Genomic DNA, 17,012 nt, shown 5'->3' on the forward strand with positions numbered 1-17,012 from the left:
CCCCAATGCATAAAACACATATTTCCCTCTCACATAATTGTGTGGAGAAAACAGTTCTTGTTAGGAACTGCACTTATATTTGATTCTGTAGATGTAATGAATTAATGAATTCCTAACTTTTGAAGAAAAAAAGGTTTAAAAGAAAATAAATTAGCCTCAAGGCATTTAAAGATAGAAATTTAGTACTTGTACTATACATTTTATGTATGCATTTTTAAGACTTCATTTAGGCAGAGCAGTTTAAAAAGTCTCATCAGCTCTAGGCCACTTTATCTTGTTGGCAGCTATCACCTAGAATATTCTGATGCATTGAGCAAAAATCTCAGGGTCACTACAAAAAAAAAATCCACCTTTTTTTTTTTCCTTTTTTTCTTTTTAATGACACGATTATGTTTTTCTTTTGAAAAGTACTTTGATCATATCTGATGATCCAGGTGCCTCCAGCTGAGTTAATTGATCAGCAGTTACCTCAAAGCACCTGGTGTCAAGTTTAGTCTGTCACTTATTATTCATCCAGAAATCTTGGGTATATAGCTGCAACAGAGTAAAATAAATCCATACTGGCAGCATATTTTTAGTTTGTGTATCTACAGCTACACAAGGCTTTTACAAGTAAGAGAACATCTCCAAAAAGTGTACCTTAACCAGTATTTTTAATCTGGCCATTACTTCTAGTGGTCTAATTATAAATGCTAATAGTGCTGTTGCCTGTGTCATCTGCAGCATTTGTTTTATTTAAATAAGTTTCTAACAAACAAAACAAGCACAGAGCCCAGTCTTCAGCTGACTGCATGAAGTAATTGTAATTCCACTCGGAATATGTATCAGTTGTTGCGTTCATCTAGCAGGCATAAATATGGGCATTACATATTTTGGCTGGTAATACAGATATAAAAGACAACATTTTTCTTTAGATTGACTGCAGATACATTTACTTAAATCAGTTGGTTTACATGTGCTTGTCAATTACAGCAATCACACCGTGGATGTGTTTACAAATTGAAGTTGTGCTCCTGTAACTGGAAGTGAGGGACATTGGCTTTTTCTGCTTTACTGGCTTTATCTTTAATCACACTTTCAAAGAGACTTTAATGGCTTGTGAGATCCAGTAACTGGGGTGGTAAGGTTAATGGGGCATCTTGTTATGCTGCACATCTTTGTTGCAAATAATTCTGTATATAAAATGCATGAAATCTTTGCCATAGGAAAGTGAGACAAGAATTTGAGTGGCTAAAGGAGATGGGTCCAGCTAACAGCTGGTTGCACAAATAAAGCTTAAGAGTAGTGACAGCAGCTGTCTTTAGAGAATGACAAAACTGTAAGATACATTCAGTATCTGAGATGTAGCAGTGACTGATTTTGTCTGGCAAAGGCAAATTTTAGGGAGTTAAAATAACGGCGTTTAAAACCTACCCTTGTGATTATCTTACTTCATCCCATAAAAAGTAGGAGATAACTCATCTCCCCTGAGCATCATTTATTTATGTGCCCATGCCCACCATGCCCGTATCTTTTGACCACTTCTCTAGCCATGGAGGTGCTGAGCATCACCTCCACTTTCAGTGCAGAGATACAGCAGAGATATCTTTTATACAGAGTAAGAACTTTGGCTGAGACCACTCCCTGTCAGGATTATTTCTGGGGTAGATTTTTGGCTAAGTGGCCCAAAATATCAATCAGTGCACTGCAAGAAATCCTTAGGACACACAATACTCCACATTTTCTGTTGCAAGGAAATGGTGCCAGCTAAAGGGGTTACCTTACTCCCACACCCAGACCAATGCTGTGCTTCCCTCCCTGCCACCTGTGTGCTTGTCTATTTATTGCAAGAGCTTGATGTAAACCCCAGATTTGCTCTCTCTGCCCTGTGATGCTTGGAGAACTGAACAAACTGTGCTGCTCATAAAGCAACATGTACTGTGCTTTTGTGCAGTACTGATTGTCAGTAAAGTGCAATTTAGCTAAAACAAAATGCACATTTCTGAGTAAAAGCTTCCATGGCAGTAAAGGAAAAGAGAAAATACTGATAATATTAAAATTGCAAGTTTAATTATTTTTTTAACTATCCAAACCCTCATGTTCAAACTTTCAAACAGAATAGTGGTATCAGCAGTAGGCATTTGTAAAGTTGTGGGTAAGGGCTGCCACAGAAGAGCCTCCTATGTATATTGAGTACCTTTCTTTGCTCTATAGGCAGAAATGTGTCTTTTAACAGCCAAATCATCCATTCCTGGGGGTTAAGCAATTCCTTGGGATATCATGAAACTTACTTTAAAAAGTGAAGACAGAACTAAATGCAGCATGTAATCATGTAGATCAAGACTGGATGAAAAATGGTTCCACAGAATATACAGGAAACATTTAGGGGAGCAGAACAGAGCTTTCAGGATCGTTATAGAAAGAAATAAAATCTGAAAAAATTCTGCCATTTTTCATTAGCATTTTGAATTCCCAACAACCTCCAGGATGCTTGTTTTGTGCTTTATTTGTTGCCATATACAGAGCTTGGGAAATAATAGGGGGTTTGAGGTTTGGTGGAACTCTTAGAGTTAGCCCAAATCCACAAGTGTGCAATGTATATAGAGAGAAACTGTTCACACAGTCTTACTTAAAGCTGCTTAACAGCTTAAAATGATAAAAAGTCCTTAACACAATTTAAGAACTTAAACCCCTTAAACTGTGTGGAGCAGCTGTGAGTTTGGGGCGGGGGTGTGCTGAGAGGCAGCTCCAGCCTGGGGACAGGGCTGCCACACTAGGAGTCCCAGAGAAGGGCACCTTTTGCAGCTAAACTTGGGAGGCCTGGGGTGATGGGAAGGAGAAGAGGGAAGAGCTTTCTACGTATTTTTTATGTGGCATTGAGTATTTGCCCAGATTGCTTTGCTTTAAATAGTGTAGCAGGGAACCTTACAGGCATAGTGATGTGTCAGCAGTGGCATCTCCCCAGTGAAACAGGGAAGAAGAGGGTGGCAGGAAAATATTGTATATGACAAGTCTTCAGCTGTGGAAAACAGCTTTGGCTCATGGGCCAAGGGAAGACTCCTCAGGAGCATTCTGAAGAAATCTGCACAAGCTGCAAGCCAAAGTGTTCTGCTTTTGTGGCTCCAGGAGCTGGAGGTGTGGGGGAAGTGGCAAGAGTGGTCCTTTCAGATTTGTTGATCAGGAAGTTTTTGTTTCTGAAAAATTGTTTTTGGGGAAAAAGAAATGGGGTGTGGCAGGGAGGGTTATTTTAGTTTAACTGAGGTCAAGGAATATCAGAAGCATGTTGTTAATATGTGAAGTCATTTTAATGAAAATAAGCCATTATTGATGAGATTCAGTTTGGTCCCTGCTGCTGTGTGTGGTTGTCACTGGTCGAATGTGTGTTGCACCTTTGTATGTTCAGATGAAAAAGTGGTGGCACTGCACAGAGGTGATACTTGATGGCAAAGGAGGAGGCACAGGAATGGGAATGAGCCTCTGAGAGAGGGAAAACAGCCAGGATATTGCTTCTGATGGCAGTGATGCCACCTTAAATGTTTGGAGGCTTGGGCTGGTTTTCGTTGATGCAGGCAGTGATTTACACCTTCCAGTGCAGAACAGGCTGTAAAACAGGAGTGAATTACATTCTGTACAATTTGAAAATAAATTGTGCATTCACAGCCACTCAGGGTGAGGCCCATTTACACTTCCAGAATGGTGTATGATGAGTAAATGAAAGTTAGGCCTCTGTGTGAATGAAAAATGCCTGTTTTACTAGAGGCTGTGAAAAGAGAGAGCAAGAGAGACTTAGTAGAAATTGGAAGCAAGATTTTATTTGTTTGTTTAAAACAGTCATATTGATTTGGGGTCAGATGGAGCATTGGTATAACTGCAAACTAATTCCACTGAATTCTGTGAGGTATTTCTGGTGAAGTTGATGGGGCTGGAAGTTTATATTGATTATCTGAGTTTTTCCTGTGTTCAGGTAAGTCTTTATCATGTTATATTCTTGTGCAATCTTGGTGACATATTCAACATGAGTGTTATCTGGGGTGAAACACAGCTTGGGTGTAGTTAAATTCATATTATCTCAGTACAATTAAATAGCTACTTGGTTTTTCTTTACGATGAGGAATGAAATGTGGAAATGTTACTTGCTGAGGGTAAGTGCTTCCTGATGAATGACAGCTATAGAAAGAAACCATTTAATTAGTGAAATCTTGCTAATGTGCTACATAATACTAATTTCTCAATATCGCTTGAATTTCAGAACATTTCAGGATCTGTCCAAACAAATGGATATATCTTATGGTACAGTCAGGGACTCAGCAGTGTATGAATACTTTAAAGCAAAAGGGACCAACCCTTTGGAGCAGGATAACACATTTGCTGAACTGTGGAGGACTATCAGTAAGAATAATGGGGCAGATAATTGCGTATCAAACCCTTCTGAAGGCATCAGGAAGGTAAGACTGGATCACAGAGGTTTTCATTTAATTTCTGTATCAATGTTGTTTCTATGGAGTTAATGTTAAGTCACAGGGAAGAAATTGCAGTCATTTAAACCCCCCCTAAATTCCTATAGAAAGTAACATTTAGTACCTCGATAGCTTATAAGAATCATATTTTGGTGCCATTATTCTGAATTTAAGTACTTCAGCTCTGCCTAAGTCTTCAGTGTGTAAGTCCTTAGATCTGGTCATAAAGTTTCTCAGTTTCATGGGAGCCTTGATTATGCCTTTTTGGATGTAATTCTTTACATTACCCAGAAGTGACTCCTGACCTTTGCTCATGTGAGTTTGTTTTCTTTTTTCTGAGTTCATGATTGAAAACATGAGTAAGAATTAAGGGAACCACAGAATGCATACTTATTTCTTTTAAAACAGAAATTTAATGTGAGATTTTTCTTTGTTTATTCCAGATTTTGAAAAATGCATTCACATGACACTGTGTTTTACCAAAATGCTATTTCTCTCAGATAAAACTACGCCTTTTTTGGTGGAACAGAGGATTAATGTGGGATTCAAGGACTGATGTGTAACAGCTTAGGATGCTGCATCTTTGTTCTGAGTCCTGTGATAAAGAGTATTGGTCATTACAAATGCCCTCTCTCTCCCCACTGCTCCTCATCTTGAATCTCAACAAAAACAGGCAGTACCTTACATCAAACACATGTCCAGGAGTACATTACACGAAGGGATGCAGATGTGCTGAAAGCCTTGATGTGCTGCTCCTTTAGTGAAAAGTGTCCTCTTCATCTGTCAATTGATTTTTTTCCTAAAAGAAGTTAGCAGTTTTTATTACCATAGTGAATGTTTGATCAGAGGTACTCTTGTCAGTGAAACACTGGTTTATTAGTTCTTTATTCTTTTGTGCATGGGACATAATAAAATGGTTTTGACTTGCATTTCCTTTTTCTATTTTGAGGTTTTGAAGCCTTTTCTGAACAGTCAGAGGGACAGTATCCAAAATCTACTCTTTTTACAGTGCCGTGAGGAGGGTGAACACAAGTAACGCAAGCCATCCCATTTACCAATTCAAATTCCTTTAGCAAAAGATTCCCAGCTCTTTGCTCAACTTTTGGACAAAATCTTTATGTGGACACTCTCATGTCTTAGCATAGAGTATTCAGTCAAAAGTTTGGGTTCACCCTGCCCATCCCTCAGATGAGCTTCCCCAAAGCCTTCTGCCCTCAGCTCAAAAATCCTCCCTTCCTTGGGTAGGGCTCTGGCAATAGCAAAGTCTGCAGTGGTTGTTTTTCATTTTCTTAATCTGCTCAGCACTTTATGAAAATGAGGCCTCTTTTGAGATGTTTTGGTAGCATTTAGAGGCGAAATAGAGACATTAAATACTTTCCTATGTACCCTAGCATTTAAGCCAATAATAAAACAGTTTACCTTAGAAAAAATATACCGTATTTTACTTTTCTTTTTTCTTATGGCAGTGGATGTTCTTTATCCATGAAATTGTAAATACTTTTATTCTGTAATCCTAGTGCATGCTGCCATTTATGAAAGCTACATTTACTAAGCCAGAAATGTAACTGTAGATTGGCAGGCAGTTGAGAATACCAATTATATTGTCTGTATGGAGCTGGCAGCTCCATCCTATCTATGTGATAATAACTTTTCATACTAAGTTTGATTTCAGTGTTGTAGAGTGATTTTTATATAACTAGATCAGCTCATTCAATTAATGTCAACAACAACTAAATTTTACTTCTGTCCCCAAAGATGACCGAAGCAGATGTTTGATTAGACACCTACATAAATTGGCATTAATATTTAATAACATTGTCAACTAAACTATTGTGTTTATAGTGTAAGTGTTGCTCTTCCTAGCTCATTGAACTCTCTGAATAAACAGGCAAGTTATCTATGTCAGGTATTATGGCTAGAAATTCTGGGATTTTTTTCTAAAGCAGAATAGATGTCAGCCAAGGAAATGAGAGTTTCCATCCATAAACACATACTGCTGCATGAAAGAGATGTAAATGTGCCTTACAAATGTGTTTCATAGGAAATGGGGACTCTAAATCTCTCCAGCATAAAGAGATTCATAAAACATTTTTCTGAATGAGGACTTGCCTGACACAATGCAAAAAAAGAAAAAAAATCACTACTATTCTTTCTTCCCTCCTTCTCCTTTCCATTTTCTTCAGACAGTATCACAGCTCAGCTGCAGTTACAAACAAAGCAATGCCACTTCAGTGCAAAAGAAGGAATGCTGGTTATTTATACCCCAGACAGGTATTTTGGTGTTTGTGTCTATTCCATTTATCTTTCTCCATTTCACGGAGATTTTCCTACTCCCTCTGACTGTCTGAAAACAAAGGGATGGCAGTGGAAGAGAACAATGCGAGCTTTCATGATGCTTGGCTGCCACAGCAGAGATGTCTCTTCAGACACAGCAGGGTCCCTGCAGCCACGGTGACCACGTCCCATGGGCAAGGCACAGCTTTTGCAGCACTGGGAGAGCCGCAGAAAAGGCAGGAATGCACTTCAGTGTCACAGAAGTGACAGAACTCTTGAGAGCCGAGGGTGGTGGAGGGTAGATTGCTTTTGCTGTATTCCCAGGGTAGTTGAAAGTGGTCATTGAAGATGGAAAACCTCTTCCTATTCAGCAGTACCTCTGTACAGCACAGGAGCAGAAACCACCAGTTCATTGAAATGCTGTTTTGCCACTTTGAGTTGTCTGGGACTATCACAGATGAGGACTGACTAATGTTGTATCAGGAAAGTTTCTGCAGCCAGGATCTCAGTGAACTGTTTGCCTTACATCCACTGGCAATCAGGGTAATTGTTGATTGCACCAACATATGTAATAAATGGTTTTTATTTCCTTTGGGACCTCCCATTTTTGCTTTGAAAGAATGAAACAATGTGATCCCCGTGTGATCCTGCATCTGCTATATATACAGATAGGAGAATTAAAGTCATTACTGCATTTTATAATGCCTTGCTTTGGTTGAGATTGTTTGTTCCCCTGTCTAATCAATTTGGTCCCAAATTTTCTCTGAATTGTTTCTTTTCTTCCTGTGTATCACTTTTAAACAGAAGCGATCAAAACCAAGTAGAGCACAAAATGAGAATGCATCATTGATTTAGGCAATGGCACAGCAAGAATTTATTCCTTCTCTTTTTTGCTTCCTTAATGATCACTGAGCATTAAATCAGAGCTATCTTCTCTCTTCATTCTCATATTGAGAGTAGAAGTAATTAAAAAGTTCATTTAATACAATTTTTAAAAAACTTTGTCCACAATGAATTTTATATTGTGGATTGTGATTGCTGTCATAGAGCTTCATAAATTCCTCCATTTCTTGATCCATCAGCCTTTGAAGCAAAAGCAAATGCTTCCTTCGACCTGAATCTATTGTATCCTGTAGTGGTTCCTTAATTATTTTAATGTTTAAAACATTTCAACAGGATTAAATGGCATGTTTTTCTTTTTTATTAGAACTGTGTTGCTTCTCTTAAAGCACTTTTTTATAGATAATAAATGTTATCCAACTGTGTTTTTGAACTACTCCAGTAATGCCAATGTAAAGGTCACTTTTTGATATTTCTGTGGTACCAGCCATAAAATGGGATCAGCTACAGTGACACTTTGTTCTGGCAGTAAATTAATGATGAATTTTTCATTATTCTGGCACTTCTGTCTTAAGTATGATAGCTTCTTCATACGTTTCAGATAAATCACAGATGTATCAGTGATTAATCTGGAATCAATCTTTTTTCATGTTATTAATATTTCTTATCATGCTTTCTTTGAAGCAACATTGTTTAACCATCAGGAAGCCAGGACTCTTTGGAAAACATTCCTCTATCTCCATCCATGCTGAAGAGTGACATTATGGGGTTGTTTACTGCTTTCCTGGAGCACTGTTTTCTTTGTGGTCCTTGTCTTGTCTAGGAAGCAATCTTCTTTGGCCTTTTAATTTTTTTAGGATTGTGAAGAAGAAATATTTTTTAATGTAACTTTTGCCCAAGGGGTCCTTCTTTCTTAAATCTATTTTCTTATATCTCTTAAACCAAAGATAAATCTGGTGTCCTTGGTGTAAGCCAAAGTAGTTGTTCTACTTGGGTGGAATAAATGAGTGCTGCTTTAGCTGACTTTCTGATAAAGATGTTTTTGAAAGTTTGTGCAGCCTGCAGAGGTTTTTGTTTTGTTGTGCAGCATGGCTGTGTGCTGAGAGTCACAGTAAGGCCGTAGCAAAGGAGCAAAATATGCAGTACCATTAGAAGACTAAAGTGTAAATTTGAGCTCATTATTCTCTGTTTATTTCAGTCATTTTTTTATTCAAGCTATTTCCCCTATTCTCAGCTGGCATTTGCCACAGACCCTTTTGCCAGTCTTCCTGCATTCATGGCCTGGAAGTTAAGGGGCAGGCAAATGTGCACACATGGAGTCTTTCATTGATAACAAAAAAAGAAGAGAAAGAAAAAAAGAAATAAAGAAAAAATTTTAACTACATTTAAAATTTGAGGTTGATTTTTCATTGAAAATAAATGTCAGTTTGATTTTATTTGGCTTTTACTGCTTGCCTAGTGAAGGTATATAAAAAGTCAGCCTACTTCAAACACACATGTATGTGTGCACTTATGTATCTTGTACATATGTTTTTCAAAGTTTGACAGCTTTTCCTTAAATTGAACAAATGATACTGCTTAGCTGTCACAACAGATATTCACAGGGAAGTGAAGGATGCCGAATTTAGACAGCAAATAAACATTTTGTTACAAGAAAACTTTCCACAGCAAACACACTAATAGTATGAGGTCTTCACTCTTCAGGGGAGAAAATTTCACAAGTGGAAGAAGTTTGGAAAGAACTAAGTCTTCCCTTAGGGAAAAGGGATATTTGGAGATTCTGGTTTTGGCAATCAGAGAGGGAGGGGACACAGCCTTGTACCCAGGATTTCTGAGAGTTGAGATATGTGCACAACCAAGAGTTTAAAAGTCAGATTTCTGATTATGCTGAAATGATCAGGCTGTCAGAGAAATAATGCTCTGCAAATGTGATGACATTGGATAGACTGATACATGTCATTAAAAATATGAAAAATAGATGTGAAAGGATCTGGAAGACTTGGTTTATTGGCCATTTACAGTTGCAGGATGGGATTTAGGATAGTGGCATTACAAACACATGAGAAGTAGACCTTTACATAAGTTCTGCTGTCCAGCATTGAAAGTCAGTGTACAAAGTGCTTGTATATAAGGTAACATACAGAAATCTGAGGACTGAAAAGTAGAATCAATAATGTTTTTGGTTTTTTTCTTTAGCCAGTGCATTGCAATAGAAGTCAAATATTTGAGGAACATTGTGTTCCCCAAGTATTACTAAGAGATAAGGAATGTATTGTGTTGTCAGTGTTCTTTTCTAAATTGTAAATTTGAAAAGATGGTTTACTGACCAGTTCTGAAAGAAGATAAATACAGCTCTTTAAACTGAACAAACTACCGAAAGAACCCCAAAAAAATCAACAAAAAAACCAACCCCAAGACCTCAAAATAAAACAAAAAAAACCCCCAAAACCAAAGCCAACCTCAACCAAACAAAACAACAACAAAAAACAGAAGACAAAAATTTAACCAACCAACAAAAAAAACCAGAGAAATGTGAAATACATTTTACCTTAGTGACATAGGCCAAATCTTTCTGGGATGTCTGATTTCTGTATATCCATCAGGCAGGACTTTTGTTCTCTCATATAATGGATTTTGAATAAATTCTGTGTACAGTAACAAGTGATGCTGGGTTTTATCCCCTAAGGACATATTTTTAATGCTAACAGTTTCATATCATAGGTAGCAAAGTCCTATGTATTATTATTTACCATGGAACACAATGTGGCTGAGTAATAAAAATAATATTTTCCAAGGGTTCAATGTACAGACTCCTTCAAATCTTACCAAAGAGAAAGGATATAGCATTTCTACTGTTTTAACCCAAAAGCAAATGAGTTTGTGGATCTTTGATTGCCTCAATGCAAGTACAAGGGAATCAGGCAAAAGAGGTGGATTGCAGCAAGTGCCTTGCAAGAAGTCTAGGCAACATAATTTTAATCTTTGTTTCCCTGAATTCTGCCTCCTAGAACATACTTCACCCATTTGATTTATTATCATGTGTAAGCAACTGTAAGGGACTTCAGAAAGGTATGGTTTATGTCAAACCATGGTGAAGTAAATTATCTTACTTGCTCAACTGAGGAATCCAGGGTAATGAAATAACTGATGGAGTCTTACAAACTTACAGGTGAATTCAAAACTGAGCTTAGAAAAGAACTGAAATCATGCAGAAGGATGAACAAATTCTGTGCCAAAACCGTAGCCATTTACTAGGGGAGCTTTGTGAATCAGTTCCCATAAAGAAATACACACAGGACTTCAGATACTTAAATATATTAGGCAACCAATGGTTACTTTAACCAAAAAATGATGTTTTATTTTACTTTACTGAATCCCTATCCAAATATGTTTCTTACATCTTGTGTTAAGTAAGGTGATTAACATTCATTATATATACTGTGTGCAGTCCCTGGTTTCAGTCCCAATTAAAAGTGATATTTAAGGATATCTGCATGGTTGTGTGTTAGAACGAAACAATATTTATCCCAAAACTGAGACAGTAGTAGATGCTTGTGAATCTTCTTACCTGTGAAGAAAAGAGGGAACTCTTTCAGCTCAATGCATGCCTTTTGTTACAGGACTAACATAGCTCTCAGAAGAGCTGTGTTTACTTCCAAGGGAAATTTGTTTATTTACATGTTTATATGAGCAAAGCTGCAAAATTACAATTTTGGTGCCTGTGATGCTCATCATTTAATGCTCATACTGTGCCAGTCTTAGACATAAATGCATGGAACCAGTCACATTCCATGCCTCCTACAAAACATGCATCAAATTTCATCATCTAAAGCAATAGCTTTCATTTATAATTAATAACCTGTTACATAAGCCTTACCTACAGTTATAGTTGGCTGTTTTATCCTATGTGCATACTGAAAAAAGGAAGATATTTTAGCAAGGTTTGAAGTAGGTGAGGTCCTGCTAGGAGAGAAGACTGTTAGAAATGTATTGAGTTACTGAAGGTCTACATGTAAACTGTGACCTAATGAAAGACCACCAAGGAATAGTGACAAGATCTGGATTTGTTTGCTGGCTTAGGTTTTGTCCTATCTAGAAATGCAATTTAGTTTAGACTGTGTTGTGTTCATGTTGCATTTGCAGGCAAAGAAAGGAAATTATGCTTTCCTGTGGGATGTGACAGTGGTGGAATATGCTGCACTGACAGATGATGAATGCTCTGTGACAGTCATTGGAAACAGCATCAGCAGCAAAGGATATGGGATAGCACTCCAGCATGGAAGTCCCTACAGAGATCTCTTCTCCCAGAGGTAACTGAAACAAAGCTTCTTTTATAGGATCTCTCTATAGCCAGCAAACGTTCACATTAATTTTGGCATTTAATTAATAAAGAGCAGTGAATACATGACAGCAGATAGGTTATGAGTTCAGGCTCCAACAAAGCTGCTCCATGTGCATCTGGTTTGGGAGGAGGGGACTGGAGGTGACGTGTGGCCTCACACCTTCAGGCAGCACTGCCTCTGACAGAGAGGACTGATGTCCTCACAGCTCGGTGTGAGGTAGAGGAGAGACTGAAGAGAGATCTTGAGTTCATACCACATTCTTCAGGCTCTGAAGCAGTGTATTGCTCCCTGCACCCTGCATTATCCTTTAGGGTGGAGGGACAGGTCACAGTGGTGCAGGGAAACAAGAATTGCAGAGAATTGCATGGGACTGATGAGACCAGGAGACTATAAACTATGATCTCTGAGCTATCAGCTGGATATCTCTTGTCCATGTGAATATGTACCCCGAAACAAAGACACACAGTTGTGCAGGCATGTGTGTCCTTAGCAAAAGGTGAGTGAGTGCCCTGCTCCAGGCAGGGAGCTGAAGCAAGATTGCCTCATCTTGCTCCTCCTTTATAAAAAGGGGCAAAACTCCAGCTGCATAACTAGAGACAAAGCTGCCTCAAGAGAAAAGATTGTTAGTAAACAGCTAAAACAGTTACCAAACCAAATCCAAAATGAATCATTCATGCAGAGAAGGGACACTTCACAAGAGACAAAACAATGATTAATTAGCAACTGTTAACACAGTAATTCAGGCATTAAGTAACAGCATTGAAGTAAAATCCTTTTGAATAAACTACATCTGCTAAAGTAAATGAGTTGGTCGCTGCTTAAGCAGATTTGTACTAAGTGGTGCACAGACAGTAGCATGTTTAGCCTCACATATTTTTGGAATTACTGTAGGAGAGTAGCAGTGGAGTGGGTTGAGCATTTCACTAGTGGGACCAGCTGCTGCAGCTGAATGTAGCCAGACCAGGCATAACTAACAGTGGTGATTTCCCTTGGAAATGCTGTTTGCATTGAAGTGGAATTTTTGACAGTCTCTTTTTTCCCTTAAGTTATCCAGTGGAGTTTACCTGCTGCTGTGAGTAGAAAAAACCTTGGTATAAGGGAATTTCAGATGAAGAATACAACACTCTAGTGGTGGAGGGGGGTGGAGTTTTGTGTAGTAGATTTAAGAGCTGTGAAGTATAAGGAAAAGACAAACAAACCAACAACTGTAAAAAAGTATCATTGCAAATAATACTTGTCTTTTGAAATTTCTGCAGGATCCTAGAGTTGCAAGAAAGTGGAGATTTGGATGTTCTTAAACAGAAGTGGTGGCCACGGATGGGACGTTGTGACCTGAATAGCCATACCAATGCACAGACAGATGGGAAGGCACTCAAGCTGCACAGTTTTGCAGGCGTTTTCTGCATTTTAGCAATAGGCCTTCTTCTTGCTTGCTTGGTGGCAGCATTGGAGTTGTGGTGGAACAGCAACCGTTGTCATCAAGAAACACCGAAAGAGGTCCATAACTTTTATTCTTATCACAATTAAAAGTAGAACACACAAAAGAGAGAGCAAGTGGAAATTTTGGGATTTTAGGTGCTCTCATGCAATAAATTTGATTTATTTTGATTTGCCATACTAAGCTTTGCATATAACTTTTTGGGTGGTTGTTTCTAAGAAAATAAAAACAAACAACAAAAGTGTCTTTTGTGCACGTGGAAGGTGCCAAACTGACAGCCCTGGAGACTAAAGTCCTCTATTTATTTGTAGAGCAGATACAGCATGGGCAGCAGCAGTGCAAACTTCCCCTCATTGCCCCACCAATGTGCCTCAGCCCTGACCTGGAGAGACCACCTTTAGGGGTAAGAGAGTGGTTCAGAAACATGCCCTCGGCCACTCTGCTCTGAGTGACGGGGAGGCCAGTCACAGGCACCTGGCTGTGCCATCTGTGCTGATGTTTTCTCTGGTCTGACCCCCCATCCACTGGCTGGGAGATCCATGTCCATCCTGCATAGGCTCTGCAGCTGCCAGATGTCTGGTAGCTGCTCTCCTTCATGGCTGACCTAGGCTGAGTTTGAAGAGGTACACGAGCAATTAAAAATAAATCAGCTAGTTAATAATTGAATAAGCCATATTGCCATGACACTGTTTAAATGTGTCCTTTCTTTTGAAGTCAGTTTTATTTCTAAAAGTAGGAGCCTCTGAGGAAGCTGACCTTCATTATAGCATGTTTTATCTAGGAAATTATATCTGAGGAGTTCTTGGGTTTGAAGTTTCCATGCATCAGCCAGCAGTAGTTAGCAATGCTAAGGTAGAATAATCAGTCTGTTCTCAGATCTGTCTTGTATAAAGCCTGTGTTTGTTTTCATAGATTAAATGTTTAACAAACTAACCTCTTGCAATTTTGGAGACACTGAGGCATTTGTAGGAACATTCATCTTGGAACAGATGTTTGTTACAAGCAAATAATGGCAGTGAGCTATTACTTGCTATACTACACTACGGCTGGAAAATAGTACATAGACCACCAATTCTAATTTCTCTTTCTCAAGCTGCAGGAGCTGTAGACTAATTGACATACCTACCACCTGTAAGCGATTTTGGCAAACTGACAACCTGATCTAGTGGATGGCATCTCTGCCTTTGGCAGAGGGGTTGGAATTGGGGATTTTCAAGGTCCCTTCCAACCCAAACAGTTCCATGTTCTATGATTTTTCCCTGCTGCCTTGTAGATGTTGCTCCTGCAGTAACTCCAAAGGTGCCCCCACACTAGTGTTGTGAAGGCCCGCAGCCCAGCAGTGGGTGTTTCACTGCACACTGAAATCCTGCAGGGCAAGGCAGGGATGCTTTCCAAGGTGTCCTCATGCTGTGTGCACAAGTACCTCTCTGGCCGTACTGTGTGTGTGTTCCTCTCTCTGCGCTCAGGGACTTGCTGTTGTGTATCTTTGTAGAGTGAGATGAGAATATGACCTAAAGGCAGTTTCATATATCTAAGGTGAAATAATCTCTCTTTTATTGCAAGGAGTTTTGAATACTCAGTTTCCATTGCTGAAAAAGGATCTGTCTTCCCAAGTTTAAATATTTTATTTTTCATCCATCCCCTTGTTTATTTTTCTAATAACACTAAGAAGGATTATTGCATATCTGTGCCTACCCCATCCCATCTTTTCTCCCTTTCCCATCCTTCTCCTCCCCTTTCCTTCCAGTGTGTTCTTGATCAAGGTTGCTCTTGTACTTCTATAGTGTTCTTTGGCAGTTTCTTTGTCAAACATAGAATACTTTTAACCCTCTGTGTTTCAAAGTAAAATGAAGTTACTCCCATGGTAGAGCTGTGCTTGGGGAAATCACTGTCTGTGGGGCTGGGCCTGCCCTTGGAGCACAGCTAGGCTGGGTTAGAGGCAAATTAAACTTAAACACAGCATGGGCAGGTTCCAGAAAGATCAGTGATGGGGTTACTGCCAGGAGAGGGGAAGCAGAGTGAGCCCTGGCACGGCAGGTGTAAAGGCTGAACGAGGAGGTGCATGTTCCCAGGGAGAGGGCACAGCGCTGGCTGAGCCAGCTGGAGGAAGGTGTAGGGAGGGTATGCCGGGCAGGGTGGGATGGAATGAGGGTCCCATGAGAGGGACAGCTGGTGCAATGACAGGCAGGCAGCTAGAGGCACCTCTGGGTCGATCAGAGCAGCTGGAGGGAAGGGTGACAGCTGCCCCGAGCCAGGGACAGGCAGGATCCTCAGGAACTCTCTGCCTGGGCAAATGGCCACATGTGCCACATGGCCACATTGCTCTGGCCCTGCTCTACACCAGGGGCTGGAGGCTTTTGTCACAGCGGCCACAACATCCACTCAACTAATTTAGTAAACAAATGTAGCAGTACTTCCCGGCAGATTAGTGGCCTGACATGTTTTATTCATGTACTGCCAGTGAGGAGGGATTGAAGTGGGACATCTGATGGCTACTGCAATTAAGGTAGGAAATTAAGTTTCAGAAATGATGGTGAATATAGGTTGAGGGGTTTTGCTGTGTTTAGAAGAACCAAGTTTCAAAGCTATGACAAAGACAGGATCAAGGGCTGAAGGGGGTGTGGAGTCCTGGGTGCTCCTCTGCTTGAGCCAGGAGCAGTGGCTGAGCCTGGCACAAGGGACCAAAAGCACAAGGAGAGCTTGGTCTCCAGGAGGAGTGTGTTCAGGATAGCTCATTTCTAGCACTGTGTCTTAATCAGCATTTCTGCACTAAGAGCTGTAATGACAGAGCTACAGCACAAGTAGCATACACAGAACATTAAAAGCTGCCTCTTAGCTGCATCTGGTGCTCCAGCCAAGTAATTAGTTCAGTAAGAGCTGCAAACTCAAGTTATGCTGCTGATTTTCTTCTGCTTTTGGGAATGCTTTGGCAAAACAGAAGTGTTGTGATATCACCTAAAAATTGTGTGAACTGGGATGTCTCCCAGCCACTGTCTTCTGTGAAGCAGAGCTTGTGGAGGGTCACACAAAAGGCAGATTTTCTTGCAGTCTGGGATTAGACTTTGGTGTTGCCTATGTGGCAAAAAGAAGGTGGCAACATTTGGCTTCTGTGACCCTCACCCTGTTAGGAGCTTTAGAAATCCCCTTGGAAAAAATTATAGTGGAACCAGAACTGAACGAGGAGTTGCCCTGGCTCACGGAGCCCTTGTGTAGCACTCTCACTTTGGCATGACCCACTTGGTTGGCTGTATCATGTCAACAATTGCCAACTCAAAAAAAAAGAAATGTTGGGATGATGAATGTGCAACTACTATGGGAGATCTATGACAAGGTTGGGTGGCATGCTGCTTGCTGGAGAGAGAGAAAAAGCATTTTTTAGAGATTCATTTTTTATGTTGAGGATCTTTGAAGTCTGCAGCTAGAAAAACGTGCATTGCCTTCACTGGCATTGGAGAAATGTTTTCAGCTGCCATTAAGGTGGGGCTTTTTGCCAGTTTGTTGTCTTTTCTTTTTCCGCTTTGTATTCCTTAGGCTTTTGTGGAGGGTAGGCTAAGCCAATACATTGATGTCCAAGGACTCAGATGTCTGCATGGATAAATCAGGCTCTTAATTACATTGAGTGTGAAGAATGTAGTATTAGCTATGAGGCAAACAGAAGCCTGTCTTTTGAAACCTGACAAC

At 39.8% G+C, this 17,012-nt stretch overlaps 1 protein-coding gene across 2 annotated transcripts in view; it reads left to right on the forward strand.

The window, feature by feature from the left end:
• Positions 1–17,012, forward strand: part of GRID1 (glutamate ionotropic receptor delta type subunit 1) — a 488,806-nt gene that overhangs the window by 452,244 nt on the left and 19,550 nt on the right. Inside the window, exons 13-16 of one of the 2 annotated variants that reach the window (XM_033065524.2) lie at positions 4,229–4,424; positions 11,694–11,860; positions 13,150–13,390; positions 13,643–15,896. In XM_033065524.2, coding sequence (XP_032921415.1) covers positions 4,229–4,424; positions 11,694–11,860; positions 13,150–13,390; positions 13,643–13,732 — 694 coding nt within the window. In that variant the 3' untranslated portion in view covers positions 13,733–15,896. Of the gene's footprint in view, positions 1–4,228; positions 4,425–11,693; positions 11,861–13,149; positions 13,391–13,642; positions 15,897–17,012 lie in introns of those variants that run through there. The other variant, XM_033065523.1, reaches the window with a different exon arrangement.

This window comes from Catharus ustulatus, chromosome 8 (genome assembly GCF_009819885.2).
Source record: "Catharus ustulatus isolate bCatUst1 chromosome 8, bCatUst1.pri.v2, whole genome shotgun sequence".
In the NCBI taxonomy this organism is placed as follows: Eukaryota; Metazoa; Chordata; class Aves; order Passeriformes; family Turdidae; genus Catharus; species Catharus ustulatus.